Source organism: Puntigrus tetrazona, chromosome 7 (assembly GCF_018831695.1).
Source record: "Puntigrus tetrazona isolate hp1 chromosome 7, ASM1883169v1, whole genome shotgun sequence".
In the NCBI taxonomy this organism is placed as follows: Eukaryota; Metazoa; Chordata; class Actinopteri; order Cypriniformes; family Cyprinidae; genus Puntigrus; species Puntigrus tetrazona.
Genome location: NC_056705.1, coordinates 31,854,991 through 31,875,596, shown reverse-complemented (window position 1 = coordinate 31,875,596; position 20,606 = coordinate 31,854,991). Strand labels below are relative to the sequence as shown.

Sequence of the window (20,606 nt, the reverse complement as noted above, 5' to 3'; positions counted from 1 at the left end):
TGTTTGCAGTGCAAGTAACGCACGACCCAACATTAAAAAGCAGCACACAACATTCATGTTTGTCTTCTTAGATCAATAGCTCCTGGATATGTTTATTGACAGCCAACAAAACCCTCTTTCGTGGTGTCCTGTCCATTACACTCAGTCATAGACTTTGAGGCTTTGAGGATATGTCGGACGCCTACATGCCATAAAAGCATCTTCAATGAATAATTCCTGCCTCTCCAGTCTCATCAAAGAGACTTAGAGCAGGGAAGATAATGGTCACAGTTGGGGAGGGGAAGAGAGTGGGTGAAATTGAGATTTAACAAACTTCCCTCAAAAACAGTCAAAAAGGCTGGAGCTGACTCATCTCAGTTTTTCAGAACAGATTAATTCTCTCGGTTAAAATGTGTGAAATGGTATCTTTACGGTGACAGGGCCTTCTAATTCTTCAAAGTACAGCATAGGCTCAAGTGCATTCCTGCCCAGCGGTTCTCTTAAACTGCAACCATTTATCACAGCCATGCCTATTACAACTTCATGATCTTTGGCACTGCAAATTTCCATTTGTGTTTACCCATGCAGAAAATCCAGTAACTGAACCTATTTATTATTTTTAAAGCATTTCAACCTGAACGTAAAAAAGTTTCTTGCAAAGAAAAAAGTTGGGATTATTTTGGATACATTTTCTAGTGATAATGTAAAATACGTGAGTGATTTCTAGATTGTTGCTATGCATTTCTAAGCCTATATATACTTTTTTTGGATAAAGAGATGCATATTTTACACTGTCTTGCGCACAACTATAGTTTGCAGGGCATTTAAAGTCCACTACATTAGTAGAGAGTTCAGAGGGATGCTTAAAACAAGCTGTGTGCATGAACTAGGGAAATATTCTTCTTTTTTGTTAGCCCAAGATGAAATGCGTGTCCCTCTTTTGCATACCTTAGCGAAAATGTTGTTCCACCTGAACATACACTCTATGTTCTTCTACAGATTGTAGTCCAACGTGATTTGTAAAATCAAATGGTGCCAGATTAACTACATTCTGAAACTTTTTAGCACTATGAGAAAAAACACTATTGATGTTCCTTATATACCTATTATTGTCACTGTATTACAATTAATCTCCAGGAGCAAAACTTTCCCTAGATGTTTGACCCATATTTAAATAGATCTATCAGTGACACACTCACACATGAAAATCCATATGCAAAAATTCTATTTACAATGACTAATTCATGCAAATGACAGACAGAAAGAGAAACTATAACAGAGGACTTTAAAACGAAAAAGCCATATGCCAGTTCTGAAAAGGGGCGGATTCTTAAAATATATGAATGTGTGTGTGTGAATGCTTTGTGGTACACGCATGCTAATTAAACTCGGAGGATTTACCTGGGAAATCTTGTGGGTTTAGTCTGAGAGTACTCTCATTAAAAACACTCAAAGGCCATTCGCTCCTCTCTTGCAAACAGTCACGCTCATTCATTCCCTCTGTTCTCATCAACACATTCACAAGCACGAAACGTATGTTTCAGATCTGGTTCTTCAGAGCAGCAGGCATCTAAAGCTGTGCTGTGGGAGGGAGAATCCAGGGCCGTGGAACTGTGCGGTGGGACAAACCTGGCCTGTTACGCACCGCCCCCTACCCCAGATGAGAGAGAGATTTGACTGAAGGTACCGCTGTCACAGTTCAAAGAGCCTTACACACCTACAGACCTCAAGAGAAGAGAAGAGAAGAGAAGAGAAGAGAAGAGAAGAGAAGAGAAGAGAAGAGAAGAGAAGAGAAGAGAAGAGAAGAGAAGAGAGTCGGCTATTGAAAAGATGCTTATTAAAAGAGAAAGAGATGGAGAGAGCCAGTTATTAAAAGTCTTCAAAAACAATATTCAGCTCAGGCTCAAAATAGCATTAATCCCAGCCTTTGATGATGCTCTTGAAACGGGTAATTCAGCATAAATAGACTCCACACATCTTGTTAATGGCCTTTAATATGCAGAGCTGTTATAAGATGATTCTACTGCATGGCCGTAATGAAATAAGAGCTGCTTTGATTCTAATTCATTTGCCTTTCATTGGTCAAAACAACAGAGAACACAGTTTTTATAGAGTCTGACTAGACGAGGGTGCACGTCCAATTTCTTAAATGAAGGGGAAACTTGATGAAGGGGATTATAGTGTTTTCTGTCTTTAATGCCAGTTTTTACAGTTCAGAAGGAAGAACTACATGAAATAACTTTAGAAGGCATGAAACTGATATTTTACAGTGACATCATGTATCAGAAGTTTAAAGTTAATTTTATTTTGGGGGGGTGAAAATATGCCTGTAACATTTTTTTCATATTGCGCTATACATTATAAAGACGCAGTACCTATACTCACTTTTAAAAAAATCCCTTTTTTATCTGCAGTTTATATCTGCAATTACTATTGACTATTTAACATTCAAATAAAAGCTAGAAAGCCCTAGCACAAAGCTACAGCAATTATGCACTGAGGAATTTCTACACTTTTCAAAGGCTGTGGGAAGAGAGTGAAGAGAGGAAAAGATAAATAATTGAAAAAGAGAGATGGTTTATTTCTAAATGGATGAACGCGGGAGGTGGAGGATGTAGGTGATGATGATGATGGTTTAAATGAAAAGGACAGATGAATCTCTCCCTGATTCAGACTGAGCTTTTGAGTTATTCTGAGATCAGAGAGGACGTGGGGAACACTTAAAAATTTAACATAATGGCCCTCATATGAAAGATGAAGGCACAGTGAGCAGATTTAAAAAGTCTTTTCTTGTGGAAACAAGCAGTTCCAGCCACAGAGTTTTAGGCATGAACTTCAGGCCATTGGAAAGGCTTAACTTTATCACACTGCCTAAGCAGATACTTTATCAGCTAGTGAAATTATCATGCTCTACTTGAACAAGAGCTGTGCTTAAAAAACATCCTGGCCTGCAGCCATGGATGACACAGACTGAAACATCAAAGTCGGAGATAGCAAACAATACATTTAGTACACAATAATATATTAACCACAATACAGCAGAGATGAAAAAAACTCAATCTGTGCACTGGGGTTTGAAGTGGAAATTCATCGGTATTATGCCATGTGCGCATTTTTATCATTTATTATTTATTTATTTTTTGTCGGATTACATGTTATGAGGCCAGTGAGATCTAGAGGAACATTTTCACTGTACGTTTGCCTGTATGAATGGCTTAAACAATGAGAGATAGAGAGATGAACCGAGCCTAAATTTGTCTCACTCAAACATTCGTTGTAAACAGAGAAACTTTAGAGGCTTTACAGCTGTGTGTGCGTTTCTGGAATCCTTCCCACCGATCAATAAAGCTTTCCTTCCACTTAAGACCCTTGCTCACATGACTCACTATTGTAGAGCATCCATCTAAAAGGACAAGGGAGTTGCAGAAGAAATAGACAAACTGAGAGAGAAAGCAAACGTGAGACACTGAATAAGACACAATATCAACATTAATCACGTTCTTAATATAAATCATTTCAAATTAATATCGGGATTTTGTAATGTTCACACAAGGCGCCCATTGCCATTGGCTAAACAGAAATTTAAAGCTAGATTCTTGAAATTTGAATAAAACAGCTAGATTATGCCTGTTAATCTGAATTCTATGGATTTATGTTCTGAGAACATAACACACTTTGCATTTAACAGCTGATATGGATATGGATTTTTAAATAATTGAACAGAATTACTAAAATGAATTCAAATGAATGGCAAAAGCATCTCCAGTAAAGAACACACTTTTTTTAAATAGCTGTACATCATTTAATCACCTTATCACAAAACAGCTGAATCAGAATATAGATCTGAAACGGTACGTAAACATTGTCAAATATGATCTAAAGTATTTAGGCAATGTAACGTCACGATTCCACAAATCAGTAAGGTCATGTACAGTACATACAGTTTGTGTTCGTCACTCTTTTTGGAGAGCTCCTCAGCAGTGTGGTGGATATATATATATTTATATATTTGAGATATATAATTACAGTGGCCGTAACCAACAGTGAACATTATGATATTCTCAGTGGGCAAAGAGCCAATAAAGCCAGCAGGTCTATACTTACAGAGTAAGAGATGTGAGCTGGCCTGCAGGCTATGGCATGACTGTATGGACTTCAATGGCCTTCACCCTCCCCCACAAATATATTTCTCTCTCAATCCATTACAAAACACACAGCTAACACACGTTCATGCATGCATGCAGTGATGTTTTTAATCCCATCCTGTTATCAATCATACGTGACATAAGCCATTATCTTACCCTACACTTAAATTCATAGACACACATATAGCAGGAAATGCTGACGAAGCTCAACACAAACCACTCTCAGCAGATGTGTGTCACTGACTGAACACACACCCTATGGCCTTCCCTAAGACATGCTTCCATGTTTGTCTGGTCACCGTACCTTCCATTTCCAAACCGTTCAAAATGTGCTTCCTGTATGCAAACCGCACTTAACAGTGAAAGCACTTCATATTCCATCAGCTAAAAGCTCTAAACACACTACAGTCCACAACCCCCATATGAGCTACGGAAGATCAGTTTGTACCACGGCTCATCGAGAAGTCCGTTTCAAAACCAAGCAGCTCTCTGTTGGTCAGCGCGGGTGACCAACTTTAAGGAACCACCTTCGCCCTCACACAAAATATTCTATTGAGGAATGTTTGTCAAACAACATTAGTGAAGTAATGCTTTGCTGAAAGGGAAATAATCTTTGTTTTTGTTCTATCCAGGCTTAATATTGTACATTAATTCCAAAACTTCCTTCCGTTTAACCACCAAGCTCAACGTAGTCACAAAGGCTCGTCAGTAATGAAAGTTTGGGATGCTTGAGTGTAAATTTGTCACTTCTCTTCTCTACAACATATCTCCATATTAGCAAACCTCTCTCACGTCCTTGTGTTTTAGTGCGCAGTGGCAAACCAGAGCAAAAGGTTAAAAGGCATTTCCCTCTACGGCATCAGCATATAGGTGGTGGTCAGGAAGCCAGGGGCGGGGCTTCTTCCTTCCATGCTGTCAGCACAATAACAGGGTTTCCCAAATACAACAACACTGCTGGGGCACTGCTGGGAAGCTGCCGCACACGAATGAGAACTAAGGACTAACAGGAAAGTTTGGGTGAGATGTGGAGTGACCTGTGGCCTGTGTGTGATTGTGTGTCTAAGCAACACTACATCTGCAGAAAAAGCAAAGTACTGTCCATTCAGTGTAGGTCAACCACATTTTTAGCCTACAGAAATATATATAGTTTAGACAAAAAGGATTTGGACACACTTAAAATATCAACAATGTCATTGGACTAAAAATGTTAATTCAATGATGTCACTTCTGTATTTGTTTTAAATGGCCGTCTAGGCCGCTGTTATCTATATCTGACTACTTTTTATCTTAAAGGGATAGTTCACACAAATATTTTAATGTTTTTTTCATATCATATAAATTACATATACATAATTTATATGCACAGGTGCACTAGCCCAGCAAATACAAATACACAAACACATACATGAACATACATCTGATCTTCTTTTCCTGGTGTCATATTTACAATAAAACTGGTCAAACAGGTTCAATTACTCATCTGCAAGCTTTTCATGCTTTATTATGAAAACAAGAAACACCCCCTGAGCTGCAGATGACTTTCATTCCCTAAGCCTTACACACCAGAGCTGACAGACCTGTTTTCTTTAAAATATTCAACTACACGCCTACACACACGTTTTAGTGGATGGATGAATACGGCACGGAAGTTGTGTACTGTCCCTGCATTTTGTGCTAGAATGATGATGATGATGACATTGTGTGCTAAAGGCAGATGCAGAAATAAAACCATCTGCCTATGAGTGTGTGTGTGTGTGTGTATGTTATATAACAAAGCATTACAGGTTGACCATGAATAAGCATCCTTTCATGTGGACAAGGGATAAAAACAAGAAGTTTAAAGAGCGTTGACAAAAAAAAAGCACACAAGACAGAGATACTATACATTTTGGGAATATAGGGTATATTCAGGATCAGTGATCAGTAATCCAATGATATTTATCTTTTTGTAGCACCTGATGATTAAGATAAACAATGTTTTGCCAGCACACCCAGCTGTCATGAGCCAATCAGAAGACATGACAAGACACACCTGTGGAATCGTGTGCTTTAGCAGCACAGTGATGGAAAAGCGTCAGAAAGCCACCTCCTCCCCCATCACAATGACTTTCCCTTCGGCCACAGCACTGCCTGATCGGATCAGTCCATCTACTGAATACTGAGGGGTGCGCAGGTCTTTATGCATAATATGATTCAGTCATAATGGGCAGGAGGAGGCTGAATTCACCCTTTTTCTGGATTCAGACTGGGCTGGTCTTAGTACCCAAGGGCAGCCAGAATTACTGCCAGCCCACTGCTAATGTCCCTTTGCTTTTGTGCACCAATGAAAAGTATAATCATTCACATCCAGACGCTTTCTCTCAGCATTTTCTTTTATTAAAAGCTTAGAAATTCCGGATCAGAGCACCTGCTGAGCTCACATGTTACACCTTAAGGTATTTTATGTTTTGGTTCACTGGCTGTTATGAGTATCATCTTTCACATTCATCTATAACTATATATACGTTGCTATACACACACTAAACTAAATCTTACTGACCCTACACCTTTGTAATGTAGTTAATATCATTTTGAACATTTGTAATTTTTTATGTGTACACTATTTTTTAAGAACTTGTAAAAGTTTTTACAAGTTCTCTGTCATCAGCCTCTACTGTTTACTCCATCTATGGACATATTAGACTTCCCTCCCTCATTTTCAGCCTGCCCTCTTTAAGATGAATCTTAATCCTTGAAGTCTGGTTGCTAATCTCCTTTACCCTCCAAAACCATGATGCCCCAGACATTAATCACCTGACCCCTATACTGTAATTACATGATGAGGGATGTTGGTGGTCTCGGCCCGTCTGCCCATCACACACACACACACACACACACACACACACACACACACACACACACAAAGCACGTGAACTGATGAGACAGGGATTAAACCTGTGTTGTAGAACCTGACAAGAAGCAGGATTCTGACAGAATCAATGAAGGATGAGCAGATTATAATGCACAATACATCTGTTTGCCAAAGATGATATTATACTTTCGCCAGCGAATGTTTATTTACACAGAACTTTCGCATCATTTTCAGTAATAAAAGAATCCACAAAAATTAGAGTCTGGGTTTCATTGTGAAGGAAAAGGAAAACACACATAAAAAAATAGAAGGTGGCAAAGTCATTGAGGTTTAATGAGTGTGTGTGTGTGTGTGTGTGTGTGTGTACAGACCAGTTTACACCCAGAGTCTCTTTACGACAAGATTAATGACAGTGAGGTCATCGCTATTTTGTTTGTAGAAGGGTGCCATGACTCATGTTTATAGTTTCTCATTTATTGCATTTCACTTTTTGTGTAATATAAGTTGAAGACTTTGTATTTGTTAGCTGAAAAACAAACTAACGCAATATTTATAACGCTTGAATTGAATTATACTTTAGCAAGACTCAAACTAGTGGGCAATGAAAGATACGAGGAACTAACTAGCTTACCTCCAACAGACTGTATTCATACTGCAGAAACACACACTAATAGAACATACATCAACAATGGTTGAGATATAACGTTTAATACTTTAGACTTCTTTTTTTTTTTTCTAAACTTTTACAAAATCAAAAGCTGTATATACTCAGTATGTCATTTTGTAAATAGCTCAAAGGAATAGCTCCCCCTCAAACCAATCATCAAAAGTCCTCATTTACTTAGTCTCAGCCTCAGACATCACATCCAAGGACCGTCAGGACTTTCAAAGCCATCGCCGGATTGGTAAATTATACGGGGTTTCTGGAAGACGCATGTGTTGAGTTCTTTAATGTTCTGCCTAGATACAAAGATGGCAAACCCCTCACGAAAGAAGAAAGCTATTGTGTTCACAAGCGTCGGTCTGAAGGTCTGGCTAATCCAGACTATCGTTTACTTAACCTCAAGTCATTTTAAACCCATAAGACTTTCATTCATCTCTAAACACAAATGAAGATATTTTAATATTCTCTCATCCTTTTTGTCCATACATTAAAACTCAATGCAACCAAAACTTTTAATGCATTATAATGTACATTGTAAGTCATTTATAAACACTGATCAATATATACACAGAGCACATAAAATATGCTAAACTTATTTACATGAAATATGGTCATCATATAAAGCAGTCATGAAAATCCTCGCTTAAATAATATGTATCTATGAACCATTCCAAAGTTTTGTTTGCATGTAGTTTTAATGAAGTATTTAATTAATTGAATATCTTCATTTAAAAAAAAAGTCTTAAGGGTATGGAATCTCATAAAGGCAGAGTTTTAATTTGTGCTATCCCTTTAACACTTGATTATTTATTAGTTAAAAGGACTATACAACTCACCAGAAACAACACAGAGCCATTTAGGAATGAAGGGCAAACAGCAGAGTGACCTAGAAATGCTGTAATGTAGTCTCTACTTTCTGTGTGTGTGTTTATGTACTCAACAGCAGTCATTTTTACACTTTAGCTGTGTTCTTGTTTGCACTTTACCACACACTGATAATGCCGAGCCAAAGGCTCACTTCCACTACTAACAATAGTGCACAAACACACTCACACTGTGGCATTGTTCGGAGGTTGCATTAATCTCTATCGCACACTCTAATCCAAGAAACATTCTTTTTTTTTCCCTAATCATATTTAAAAGGACCCGTTCAAAAACATTTGCTCATGAGGTTAGGGAAAGCGGTGCGTGTTCATTTACTCTCCCATTAATTATTAATGGTTATCTAAATGAAGGAGTGTCTGCGATCCTGTTTAGATCCTGCTTTCCTCCTGCATGTCTTTCTTTTTGCTGTTATTCTCTCTCTGTAAGACCCCTTGAGGGGAGATCACTTCACATCAGTGTGTGTCTCACTGTCACTGTGGAGAATGAATAGATGCTCTTTCAGCGTAGCAAACACACACACACACACACACATCTCATTCAACGGCAAAATAGCAGGGAATACATTTATCAGCAGTGGACTGACTTTCCCAGTTAGTGTCCTTGGACAAAACAATAGCACACATCTGACGGCACAAACATAGTTGAGATAAACGCATTAACCACGGCCCAACATCTGACCTCTCTCTCTCTTTCTCTGTCTCTCTCTCTTCTTCTATCAGGCCTCGTTCTCTCTCAGTACGTCTTGAATTTCACCTTCAAATGCCATTGCCATAGCTTGTGTGTGTGTGTCATAAAGGCAGGATGTGATGAATAAACTCTTCAGGGCTATTATATTATTTTGTCTATAGCTCACACACAAACCCTTTAAACACTGAGATATATTTACGCACGTCACACATACAGGTAGACAGGCGTCATATTATCAAAAACCGTATTTCAAATGGTTGTTCAATATTAACACTAAAAGTGAAAACAAACTTTCCTGCACTTTTATGCATCATCATACATCTACATGGAGAAACCTGTGCAGTGAGCCCGGGGATACTTGTCATACTTTTCACTCCAGTAAACATTTCTTAGAGCAGATTTTTGACAGTAGATTTCTGCATAGACACAGACATTTAAGTACAAATGGTTATTTAAGAATAAAACATTTCAGTTATTTTTTCGGGACAAAAGATGCAGTTTATTCAATAATTCCTCGGTATGACATTTTGTAAAAAGAGTTTTTTTTTTTTTTTTGTTTTGTTTTATTTATTTTGTATCCCTAGTCAGATTAACAGAGGGGTGGAACCAAAAAGTTTTCTTCAATGCAAATATGTGTCCAAAAGCAGATTTTTAACTCACACACACACACACACACACACACACACACACACACACACACATATATATATTGCAGCAGTCTCATTGGACGGCCTCTCCTATTTGCAAGCGTTCTTCTACAAATGGAAGAATTCTTTTCAAACATTAATGTAAATTGTTGCTTGTTCGCTCCTTCTCAAACATGTGGGTCAGACGTAAACAAACGAAACATTAATTTTTCAAGTAAACAAGCTGTGCCATATTTTGGAGGCTATATTTACAACGCACAAACAAACAAGGACAGAAACAAATCTCAGCTGACTGTCGTCAGGCATGGTTGCCTGGTACCTCTGGACATGAGCTCTTACGTCTTATACTGAGAGCCCTCAAGGCTAATGAGAGAGAGAGAGAGAGAGAGAGAGAGAGAGAGAGAGAGAGAGAAAATGATGTAAAACACAGCAGCCTGTGTCCGCTATCACAGCCTTAGAAACTGTACATATAAAACAAACACAGTGCATTCAGTCTTTCCAAGCTATTCAAGCCCAAACAATATATATGGTCAAAAAACCCTTGCTTTATTGGCTAAAATAAAACTACGCTATTTAAAACGTTTGCCTAAATGTCATAACAGAAGATGTTACCTGGGTTATTTCATCCTCGTCACTCTGTTTATGCAGTGCAGAGCTTTACACACAATCTAAACCACACGTGCTATAGACACCCACTATATATCTGTAAGCTGATCTGCTATGTATTTATAAATTGATGTGATCGAACTCTGTCTCTTGCGTGCATATGGCGTGTTCTGGTTACACTCCATTAGCGTGTGGTTTAATGTTTATTGAACGAATGTTACTTTCTGTCAGTTAATGTCCTAGAACTGCGATGAGGTCATTGAGAAGAGTCACTCACTTTATTCATATTTGACAAATATTTTACACTTCAATTCGATTCAGAGACTCCTAAATATTCAAATCATTTCACAATGAGTACTGCACTGATAGAGGACAACATTTTGAATCCAGTAAATAATTTTTTTTGCTCTGATATTACATGATACTATATAACAAGTGAAAAACAATCTGTGAAAACAGCCGTATGTCCTAACAAACAAAACCGTAGATGAGAAATACTGAGATAATGACACTTTAAAACAAGGCTAACACAGTACAACCTCATTCATACTTTACTGAACGCTTGTTTAACAGTCTGGAGGAAATGTGTAACAGGTGGTTTATGGAGAGTCATTCACGGTTCAGTAATATAATAGACAAGTTCAAATGAACTGAAGTCACGACACCAATGAATTATGAGTGGCCTACAATGATGCCTGAAATATCTGACTGCTAGACATCAGTGCAGAATCACAGACATCATCCACACGCTTTCTTTTATGGTGGTGTATTTGTTTCCTCTCCTCTCCCATTCAAACCGAGAGAGTGACTAAAGTCAAAATTACCCTCCCTCACGACTTTCGAAACGTTGTACTAGAATTAACCATCACTTTCGATCACAAAACCCCCCACTAAGATACATTAAGGTAGATGAGAAATAAATAGTCTTCTTTGAAATTTCAGAAATTAAATGCAGTGAAAAATACTACCAACTTTTAATATTGTATTTTGATATTTTTAAAATTTTCAGTAATTCGCGTTTATGAGAATATGATGGTTTCGCCTTATGTTTTTCAGGGAATTATCATAAAAAAAGAGTTACAGCGCAAAAATGTGTATAATGGTCCAATAAATAGGCAAAATATAATTTTTTCTGGGCTGAAACATGTTCTTGGCAGATTTCGTGTATTCACATGAAAGACCTGTGTTTCGCTCTGAGACAGACCTCTCTAATGCAATCCTATTACTGGCTAATACACAAAACTGAACCTCACACCGTTAAAGCCTCATCTGGTGACACTCTCTTTCCTCTCTGTTACACTTTTCTGCCTTATCCCTCCATTCTCTTCTTTCTCTCTCTCTGTTTTTTAACTCCAGTCACCCTCATCATATCACAAAGCTTTTTGAGCCTGGGTAATATTTCCCTCAGTAAAGTCAAAGTACGAGATCAAAGGCTGTGTGCGCTTTTAGAGTTTCATCCATCTTTTTTTATGCATCTCTCCATCGTGTCTCTGAAACCCTTTTACGTTGCAAAAACACAACACTTGAATTACCATAATGGAACAAGGCAATAATGATTTTTTCTACCATGCTGCTTTTACCAAAACCAGAGGAGTGGCCTCGCAAGCACCAGAGGGAGGAGAGAAAAACAGAGAAATCAGGAAACACACACACACACACACACTCGGCTTCCTGCAACACTCTTTCCTTGTCCCGCTTGGCTTCATTCCAAATCATTTCAATTTGTGAAAGAATCTCTCCAGAGAGACATGCGTCAAAATCATTTCTTTGTCTGAGGTATATTTGCGCTCGCTCGAAAGAGATACTTCAACCTTTTAGTTTGATGAGAGAGCGAAAGAGGGAAAGGGGGGGGGCTGGCATCTGTTGCACAGCCATCCGAAACATATGCAAAAAATCATTTCGCATCTTTTTCCCATTTCCCTTTTATATTACAGCCACCACACAGAAGCTCAGGCTGCGTCTGGACTTCCCAGCATCCACTTCTCCCCATATGGCCACGACAGGGAGTCTTTAGTGGTTTTCTTTGCACACTGATCAGATCTCAGGCTCAGGGTCGGAAGGGCTGATCCTAGATCAGCATAAACAGGCAACCGGCAACGAGACCAGTCGGGAAAAACCTCCATTTGACAACTTAACCTTCCTCTGTATTTCACAAGCCATCCTGTTTTAATTACCAACTCCAGTGGCCAATTACAGGCCAGCAATAAAGAAAAGGATGAAAGCGAGAAGAGACCTAACAAGGCATGGGTTTTACATCCTCCACCTTCACCTCTACAGAACAATCAGTGATTTCCATTAGTCAGGCCTTTTCTGATTGAAACGAGGAGGGATGTGTTTGTGTGTATGTGTGTGTGCATGCGTGTAGGGAGAACTCCAGTCTTCCTTTGTTCTCTCAAGGTTGCATCCTGCCATTAAGGGTTTGAATGGGTTTCCTTGCTGGCACAGTCATGCTTGGAGCAGACCCCGAAAACAACACTCCCGACCAACCACAAACAAGCAAGAACCAATGATACAGCAACTGCTTTCACTGAAATGAAATTACATTCAATTCAATTTACCTGGAAATGTACAATTTCAAAATAAAATGTAAGTAATGCCTGGTCCCCTAGGTGCCCCCCCCTGTTCACAGCAAAAACAATAATAATAAAGACACATTTTTTTTTATTAATATTAAAGAATAGCAGGGTCAACACCACAGCTATAACGATAAAGGCACAAAGAAGCTATATAGTTGGAATCAGCTGATGAATGATAACAACATTCACAACCAATCAGAATCAATCCCGCTCGAAGACGTCCACTCGAATAAGCAGATATCTACTAGTGTAGACGCTAATATAATTATCTTTATAGTTAACTATAAACTGTCTTTTCTAGTTTCTAGTTAGTTCTACTTATAAACATAACTGTTTCAATATTTGTGTCTTCTGTATAGGTACGTGCTATTTACCTTGTAGTACAAAATGTCATTTGTTTACCACACGCTTTTTTTACTTATTAATTTAAAATACCCATTATAAATAAAATTAGCCTTGTGGGTTTTGACGTCATACCTGCACCACCCGGACTTCTCAGAACTGATGTAACGACGTCATATTATTAAAGTATTTTACGACGGCTTCAAACATGGCTCAGCCAATCATAAACAAGGACCAAAACTATCAGTTTCTTTAAATAAATCGTCTATTATGAATGCATTGGTATGCATATGTCACATTGTATTTTATTTATTGCAGTCTGTAAGCCGACCTTACCTTAAAACAGAAAAACATGTTTTTTCTACATTTTTAATTCAATTCAGACTGTAAACCTGGGTGAAATATTAATTGCAGTAAGAATGTAGATTCAGCAGCAGCATGCAGTGCAGAAAGCGCTGACATAATATGCATTTTTACCTACTAGCCCTAGTCATAGCACACTTCTCTCCAGCACGGTCCACGAATTGAAGTACGATTCCAGTCTATAATGGAGGGACGAAGATGGCTAAGTCTTATGGATTTTGAAAAATCCATTTCCCTACGAGTATTGAGTGCATGACTAAGGAAAGAATGATGGTAAAAAGCAGTGGTATGCCAGAGAGTGCATCAAACAAACCAAAAGCAGGAGTCCACATTCAGAAGTACCTCAATATCTAAGATCAATGCACACATATTCCTTGAACTGTGTCATCATGTCCCTTCTTTCTCTCAGATCAATACTTTCCAATCAGCACAGAGCTCAGCAGCTCTAGACTCCGTCCCCTCCCGCTGACCCATAGCACCTCCATCAATCACGATGGCTTATCTCATATTCATGAGCTGAGTCAGTTACTGGCCAATGAGATCAGGTCATTTAATGTGTTTCCTTTGAGAGACATACACCACTATTCAAAAAGTTCATTAAGAGGTCAGTAAGTCAAAAAAGTTTGCATTAAATTGATTAAAAGTGTCAGTATAGACATTTTCAATGATTTCTAACCGTTTTCAACATTGATAGTGTTCCTGAGCGACGAATTGCCATAAATGAAGGATCTCTGAAGGACCAAATGACACAGAACAGTAAAAATCACACAAATAAATTACGCTGTAAAACATTAAAATAGAAAATGTTATTTTAAATTGTTTTATATATTGATTTTTTTTGTATTTTGTTCACATCCCTAGGTTATCGCCTGCCAAGAACATAATACCAGACCTCTAAACACAGAAAAATACTACACTTTTGTACCAGACAGATCCAGGCTGAGGAAAACAGATAGACACTCATTAAAATAAGCACATGAAACATTTAATGAGACACAGAGAGCTGTTTCCTACCACCCTGCAGTGTGAGTTTTATTGAGGGTGCAGTACTCTTTACTCAGCTCTTCTAGCGAGGGTTGCCACAGTAGGGACCGTGATACCTCCCCCAGTGAGAGCACACACACAGTGTGTGTGTGTACATGTCACACACCACCACAGAAACAGGTCATTACATTTCCAGGTGTGGCACACAAACGCTCAAAGGTCTGCTAACATAAACACCCAGTAGCTGCATTATTGCGTCGCCTTTGGCTGTCGAAATCGAAATCGAAAATTGTTCTGGAACACTTTGAACAACTTTATTATAAGCTATAAAGTATGAAACAATAATATCACCTAAGCTGCATCTTGATACAGAGCAGACAAATGACCTCAAAAGATGAAAACTGTGATTTTGCCAAGCGGGCCAAAGCTCTTTTAATTGGTTTATGGCAATGTTGTTCTAGGACCAACAATGTACCTTGGCGAAATCCTGGTAAGCTTGAAGAAGTCTGTGAGCACTGAACACATATCGATGAGTCAGGACACTGCATTACTGTCCGTTCATCCTCTACCGGGGACAGTTCTCTGGATGTGTGTGCCAGAAAACAGGGTGATAGAAGCATCTGTCTTTGTAACTCTGATATATCAGGTCATAGGATCTACTCTGAACCTCTTGCAACACAAAGCGCTTTTGTACCGGAAAGTTAATCTGATTGTTAAGCTTGAGCACTAATGGACTGAAAGTACTATATGACGGCGTGAGTCTTATGGGTGTGAGACTTTGTGTAGGATGTGTGCGTGTCATACGTTTCAGTAAAAGGCGCTGGAGCCATGACAATAATGAGCAAACAGTGTATTTATAAGCAAAAACGAGCAAAAAATAGCTTTTACTGTTATATTTGTTTAAATACGCATACAAAAGTTATTCAGATTGCATTAGCATTACTGTACTTTGTGTATTTTAAGTAGCGATACCACAATTAGACAATTAACGAAGACCAGTATGAGAGTTATGTAAATCGCAGATTATTGAGATTAGTGAGTTTTACTGAATTATTCATTGCTTCATCGGTCCAACAAAAAACTACAACCTTGGTACCACTGCTCAGAATGTTTTCAAATCTTTCAAACTCGTATGTTTATACTCATCCTGTTTTTGCAAGTCTTTCTGTCATCTGGCCTCAGACTTTTTCTGCTTCTTCTGCCTTACAGGTATTGATTTTCCCTTTCGTCTCCACTGGTAAAGCATGATAGTAAATAATTTAACTAAGCTCTAAAAGCAGCTTGTTTGAATATTGTGGGAATTGTGAAATCACATGGGTAAATACATTTGCATATGGCTGCCTTCGTCACATTATCGCACCGCAGGCCGGGCCCAATGGCAGTTTGCTAGGCAGTGTACGGGGAGCTTGCGAAGAAACATTTGTTGAGAAATGAAGCAGCCAACTGACAACAGCTGCATCGCTAAACGTAAGCAAATAGTTTCGTCTTTAGTTAACGTCTTTTGAATGCAAAAAACCGCCATTGATACTATTGTCTATGCCACCTACAAACTGGCAAAACACATTAGATAGCCATATTTCACTGACAAGCCTTGCTTGTGCAAAAGCCTTTATTAGCATTATGAGTGAACCTCAAAGAACATATTAAATATTAAAAAAACATCCGTGTCATGACCCCCGTGTAAAACCTTTTAAATTATCGCCAAACTACCGAATGCACATTTAACCGAAAAACCCAGGCTATGAATTCTATAACGCTACTAAATACGAATTTCAAATAAGATAAAGGTCAATATAGAAAAATGTGAAAAATCAAGCAGTGAAATTCTTAATAAAGTCACGTTTTTATATAATAAAACACTAAATAGTAATATGGTTTTATAGCTAGGAAAATCTGGAAAAGATGCGAAAAAACAAAACACAGGCACGCATCTAGTTGTGCCTTTACATCATTTTACCATCATTGCAAACAACATCAGGTCAAGCAAACAGATGGCAAACATAGACTGATGTGCCATTTTGTTTTTTTCAGTGACAGATTTATCCTCCCTGTCTGAGAGTTTATACAAGGATGTGCCTTGGCTGAAATTGTCAGTCTGGGTTGTTAGGTAACCTGCCTGACCATTAATCATGTCATAAAGTCATTCTGTCGTATGGATTAAATAAACTGAGAAGAAACTGAGAGTAACGTGTGACCTCTGACATTTGACCCAAGCTGTCTGCAAAGCAGGTCTTACCCTCCAACGCCTGGAAGGACCTTTATCAGACTTGGGTACTGTTAGCCTGCTTCGCTGTTTTTATTATATTATATTTACATTGAAAAAAAAGATAATCTAATCAACAGTACACTTTAAAGTGTTTCTAAAGACATGAAATTAAATAACAGGAAATCCCAAGAGAGCCCCTTTTCAGGCGGCTATAAAACATTACCATCAGCAAAACAGATCATGAACAGGATCGCATCAAGCGTGCACCTTGTGTCACAGAAAATATTTGCTTTATTTATGCTGGACTGAGCAAAAGTTCAAGAATTTGGCAAAATGCTGGACACAAAAACTGTACTATACACGTCCTCCCGTTACACATTCTTAACACAAAGTTAAATTGTAATAGCGTGAAAATGAATGCAGCTCTCATCAGCCCGCTTACGTTAGCTGTGACATTTAACACAGAAAGCCCATTGCCTCTTTGTTAGGAATGCAGTGAGGTTTTCTGCTGATGCACAGGAGGCCGTGTAACGCTGTAGGAGTGAGCTGTGAAAAGAATGCAAAAGTCATGACCATGTGTAGGTGGACGTGAAATATCCAAAACCAAGGCTCGAGATTCACCTTATTAAACCTGTCAGCTTTTACATTCCTTTATTTATTACTGCTGTTTCCCATTGCATTCCATTTGATATTTTGAGCTACTTCGTTCTGATGTTCGTTTTGAGACATGAATACGCTCGCGCCACGAGACCGAACAACCAGCCCTGGTCATTAAATTGCCTTTTATTGTGTAAAACTTGTTTCCAAAACAGGAGATTTTGATCCAGTCATGCTTCGCAACGCCACATTGACGTGTGAAACGGTGACCATTGTGTTTGGGCTCCTAATCATTATCATGTGAGCAGTCTTAGAAACAACACTATTGGAGAGTACCCATACGAGCCAAGGATTTTTCTTCAAGCGCCAGACGCACGTCGGCTGCGCTACAGCATAACACACTTTAAAAATCACAGGAATAAAGCTAAGTATTATTATCACGGCCTCTCTCTACGGCAGCCAAACAAAAAAAAAACTGCAGTCTGCTAACATAAAAAATGTTCTCAGTGCTGGCCCAACTATATAATATATAACATTTCTTACAACAGTGCTCTAATTTCACAGGTCAAAAGATGCTCCTGTTTTCACGCCATTGATCAGAGGCTTGTGACGCGAGGATGTTCAGCACAACAGACGCAGAACACTTAAATGACACCAAACTGGCACAAATGACTTTGAACAGAACACGCTTAATGCAAAAAGCACTTGTACGGCGGCACGGAGTGGACACCGGTATCTAAACAGCGCGCAGGTCAGGAGGGATGATCGAGGTGCTGTAGTGTTTTTCTTCGGCCCTTCCTCTGTTGTGGCATTTTACATATTTTCAGCACCAGCGTGCCTATGGAAAGCGCGAATCATTGTCTAGCATGCATTATGCAGTCTGCCCCGAACCGTCCAACTGCTGTCTCGCGCTACTCTACATGTAAATGTGCGAGTCTGACTACCTGCATGCGGAGCAAGCGATGCTGCTGAGAAAGTGAGAGCCTCTGCGAAATAAGGTAGACAAGAGAGTAAACGCGTGATTCACATTTGCAAATTCAGAAAAACAAAGTTGGAGGGAACATGACTGCCTACAGGAACGTTGAAACAAACGCACACACACAAACCTGTAAGTGTTCAGGACATTTTACTAAACGTTTTCTTGACAAACATAAGTACATAGGCTGATAATTGCAGTGATGTATAATGTATTCATTAAATAAATTGCGTCTCATTTATAATGTAGACCTGCTGATGGTATAACTATGTTTATTGCAGTAGCCTGTATGTGTGGTAGGCTACTTCTGAACACGGTATATATATATATATATATATATATATATATATATATATATATATATATATATATATATATATATATATATCATAGGTGAGTCATAAAGTAGCATACAGCATTCTTCAAAGGAAAAGTACACAGAAAAACTAAAGAGGATGTTCATGATTCCACAAAACACCAAACAAAAACAACTTCCACGAACCAAACTATTCCTGTCACGTGTTTTAATCCTATAGCGATTAGAAAGTGCGCGCGCACGGGTTGTCACCTGCTTCTCACCTACAGACTTTCTGCTGTTTCGAAAAATGCACACACAAAAGCGACAAAGCCCTTTATTTCTTATTCGACTTTTTAAGCCGTATTTGATTCGGTCTACGTCGCTCTGTGTCTTTTCGTTTTCTTTCATCGTTTGAGCCGGACTCACCTCCATAGCCGCCGGCAGACGCGCTCCAGGACGAGATCGTTGAACACAGCAACACACTTCCAACAAACAGACCGGTGACTGACTTCATGTTCCGACCACCCCAACCGCGCTTCTACAAGTTCCGAGACAGTCCTTTATCTCCAGTCTCAGCTCCAGGTCATTATATCAAAATGTTGGTAGATTTGGCCACGCAGTTTTTAAGCGGATTAAATAAATAAGATGTGAAATATCGACGCTTCTGTCTACTAAATTAGAGTCGGCATATTCTTGTATTTGACAAAAGAGCAGAAATTCAGGACGTCCACGATGTTCTCTTTCTTTGAGTCTCGAAATATTCTCCAGCGCAATTCAGCGCATCCCGCGGTATGGGTAGCAGCAGAATCTGCCTGCTTCCGAGCAAACGTTAAACTTTCCCGAAGTTGAATCCAATGTGTAATACGTTCGGTGTCGGGGGCTTAAAGCAGAAGAAGCGCTTTGCGGTCAGCCGTTTAAATCCTCCGGTCCGTGCTGAACGCAAATTCAATTGTCCCGTTTGACCACCCGATATTCCCGTCCGAGGAAATGATGTCTGAATATGTCCAGTGTGAGATTTCAAAAACACACACAGCAGAAAGCCGGACGCACGAGCCCAAGAAAGAAAACCAAAAGCGCGAATTCGCTTCTCAGCCGCCTGAATAATCTCTAATAGGCAACAGCGGCTTCAGTCAAGTCCTAACGTGCCCCGCCCCGTGGTTACGTCACAACAACAGGTAAAGAGTCCTGAGTTCAAAAGAATCGTAAGGAATTACACGTTTCTGCTTCTGATTGTAGTTCCTTTTAACAACTCCAGCTCATTTAGTAATTACTTACAGTAATTATTATGTCAGTACAGGCAAACGTACTTTGGAAAAGACAGATTGCGTGTAGCAGTCGTAAAAGATCGTTTCAGATAGAGAGAGCAAATTTAGAGATGCATTAAATTAATGCACGCATGGAATTAAACAGTTGTTGCCATCTATATATTGAATAGCAATATTAAACAAAAGTGATGCCATCATTTCTAAATGCATTATAAAATACCACCGATTCACTGAAGAGAAAGTCTTTTGCACGGGATTACTCCAGTAGGATAAAATGGAAGCAGTTCTGAAGAACCAGTGCTCATCCACCAGATCGAGATCATATGGGCTATCTGGCTACCAAGCTACTAATGATACGTTAATGATTATTATATCAGATTTTCCAGATGTTATTCCATTCAAATATTTGGAAATCTGTCACACTTGATATGGCAGGAGGAGCTATTTGTATTATTTATGATTAATATAAGTCTCTGTTGCGACGGCAACGTGTTTGAAGCATGAGAAGGGCATAGAGGGAGCGCTTTGATAAATC

General features: G+C 38.9%; 1 protein-coding gene across 1 annotated transcript in view; it reads right to left on the bottom strand.

Annotated features, from left to right (window-relative positions):
• Positions 1-19,938, bottom strand: part of sema4f (sema domain, immunoglobulin domain (Ig), transmembrane domain (TM) and short cytoplasmic domain, (semaphorin) 4F) — a 49,559-nt gene extending 29,621 nt beyond the window's left edge. Inside the window, exon 1 of the mRNA XM_043244990.1 lies at positions 19,233-19,938. Coding sequence (XP_043100925.1) covers positions 19,233-19,320 — 88 coding nt within the window. The 5' untranslated portion in view covers positions 19,321-19,938. The remainder of the gene's footprint in view (positions 1-19,232) is intronic.
• Between the last annotated feature and the right edge of the window lie 668 nt (positions 19,939-20,606).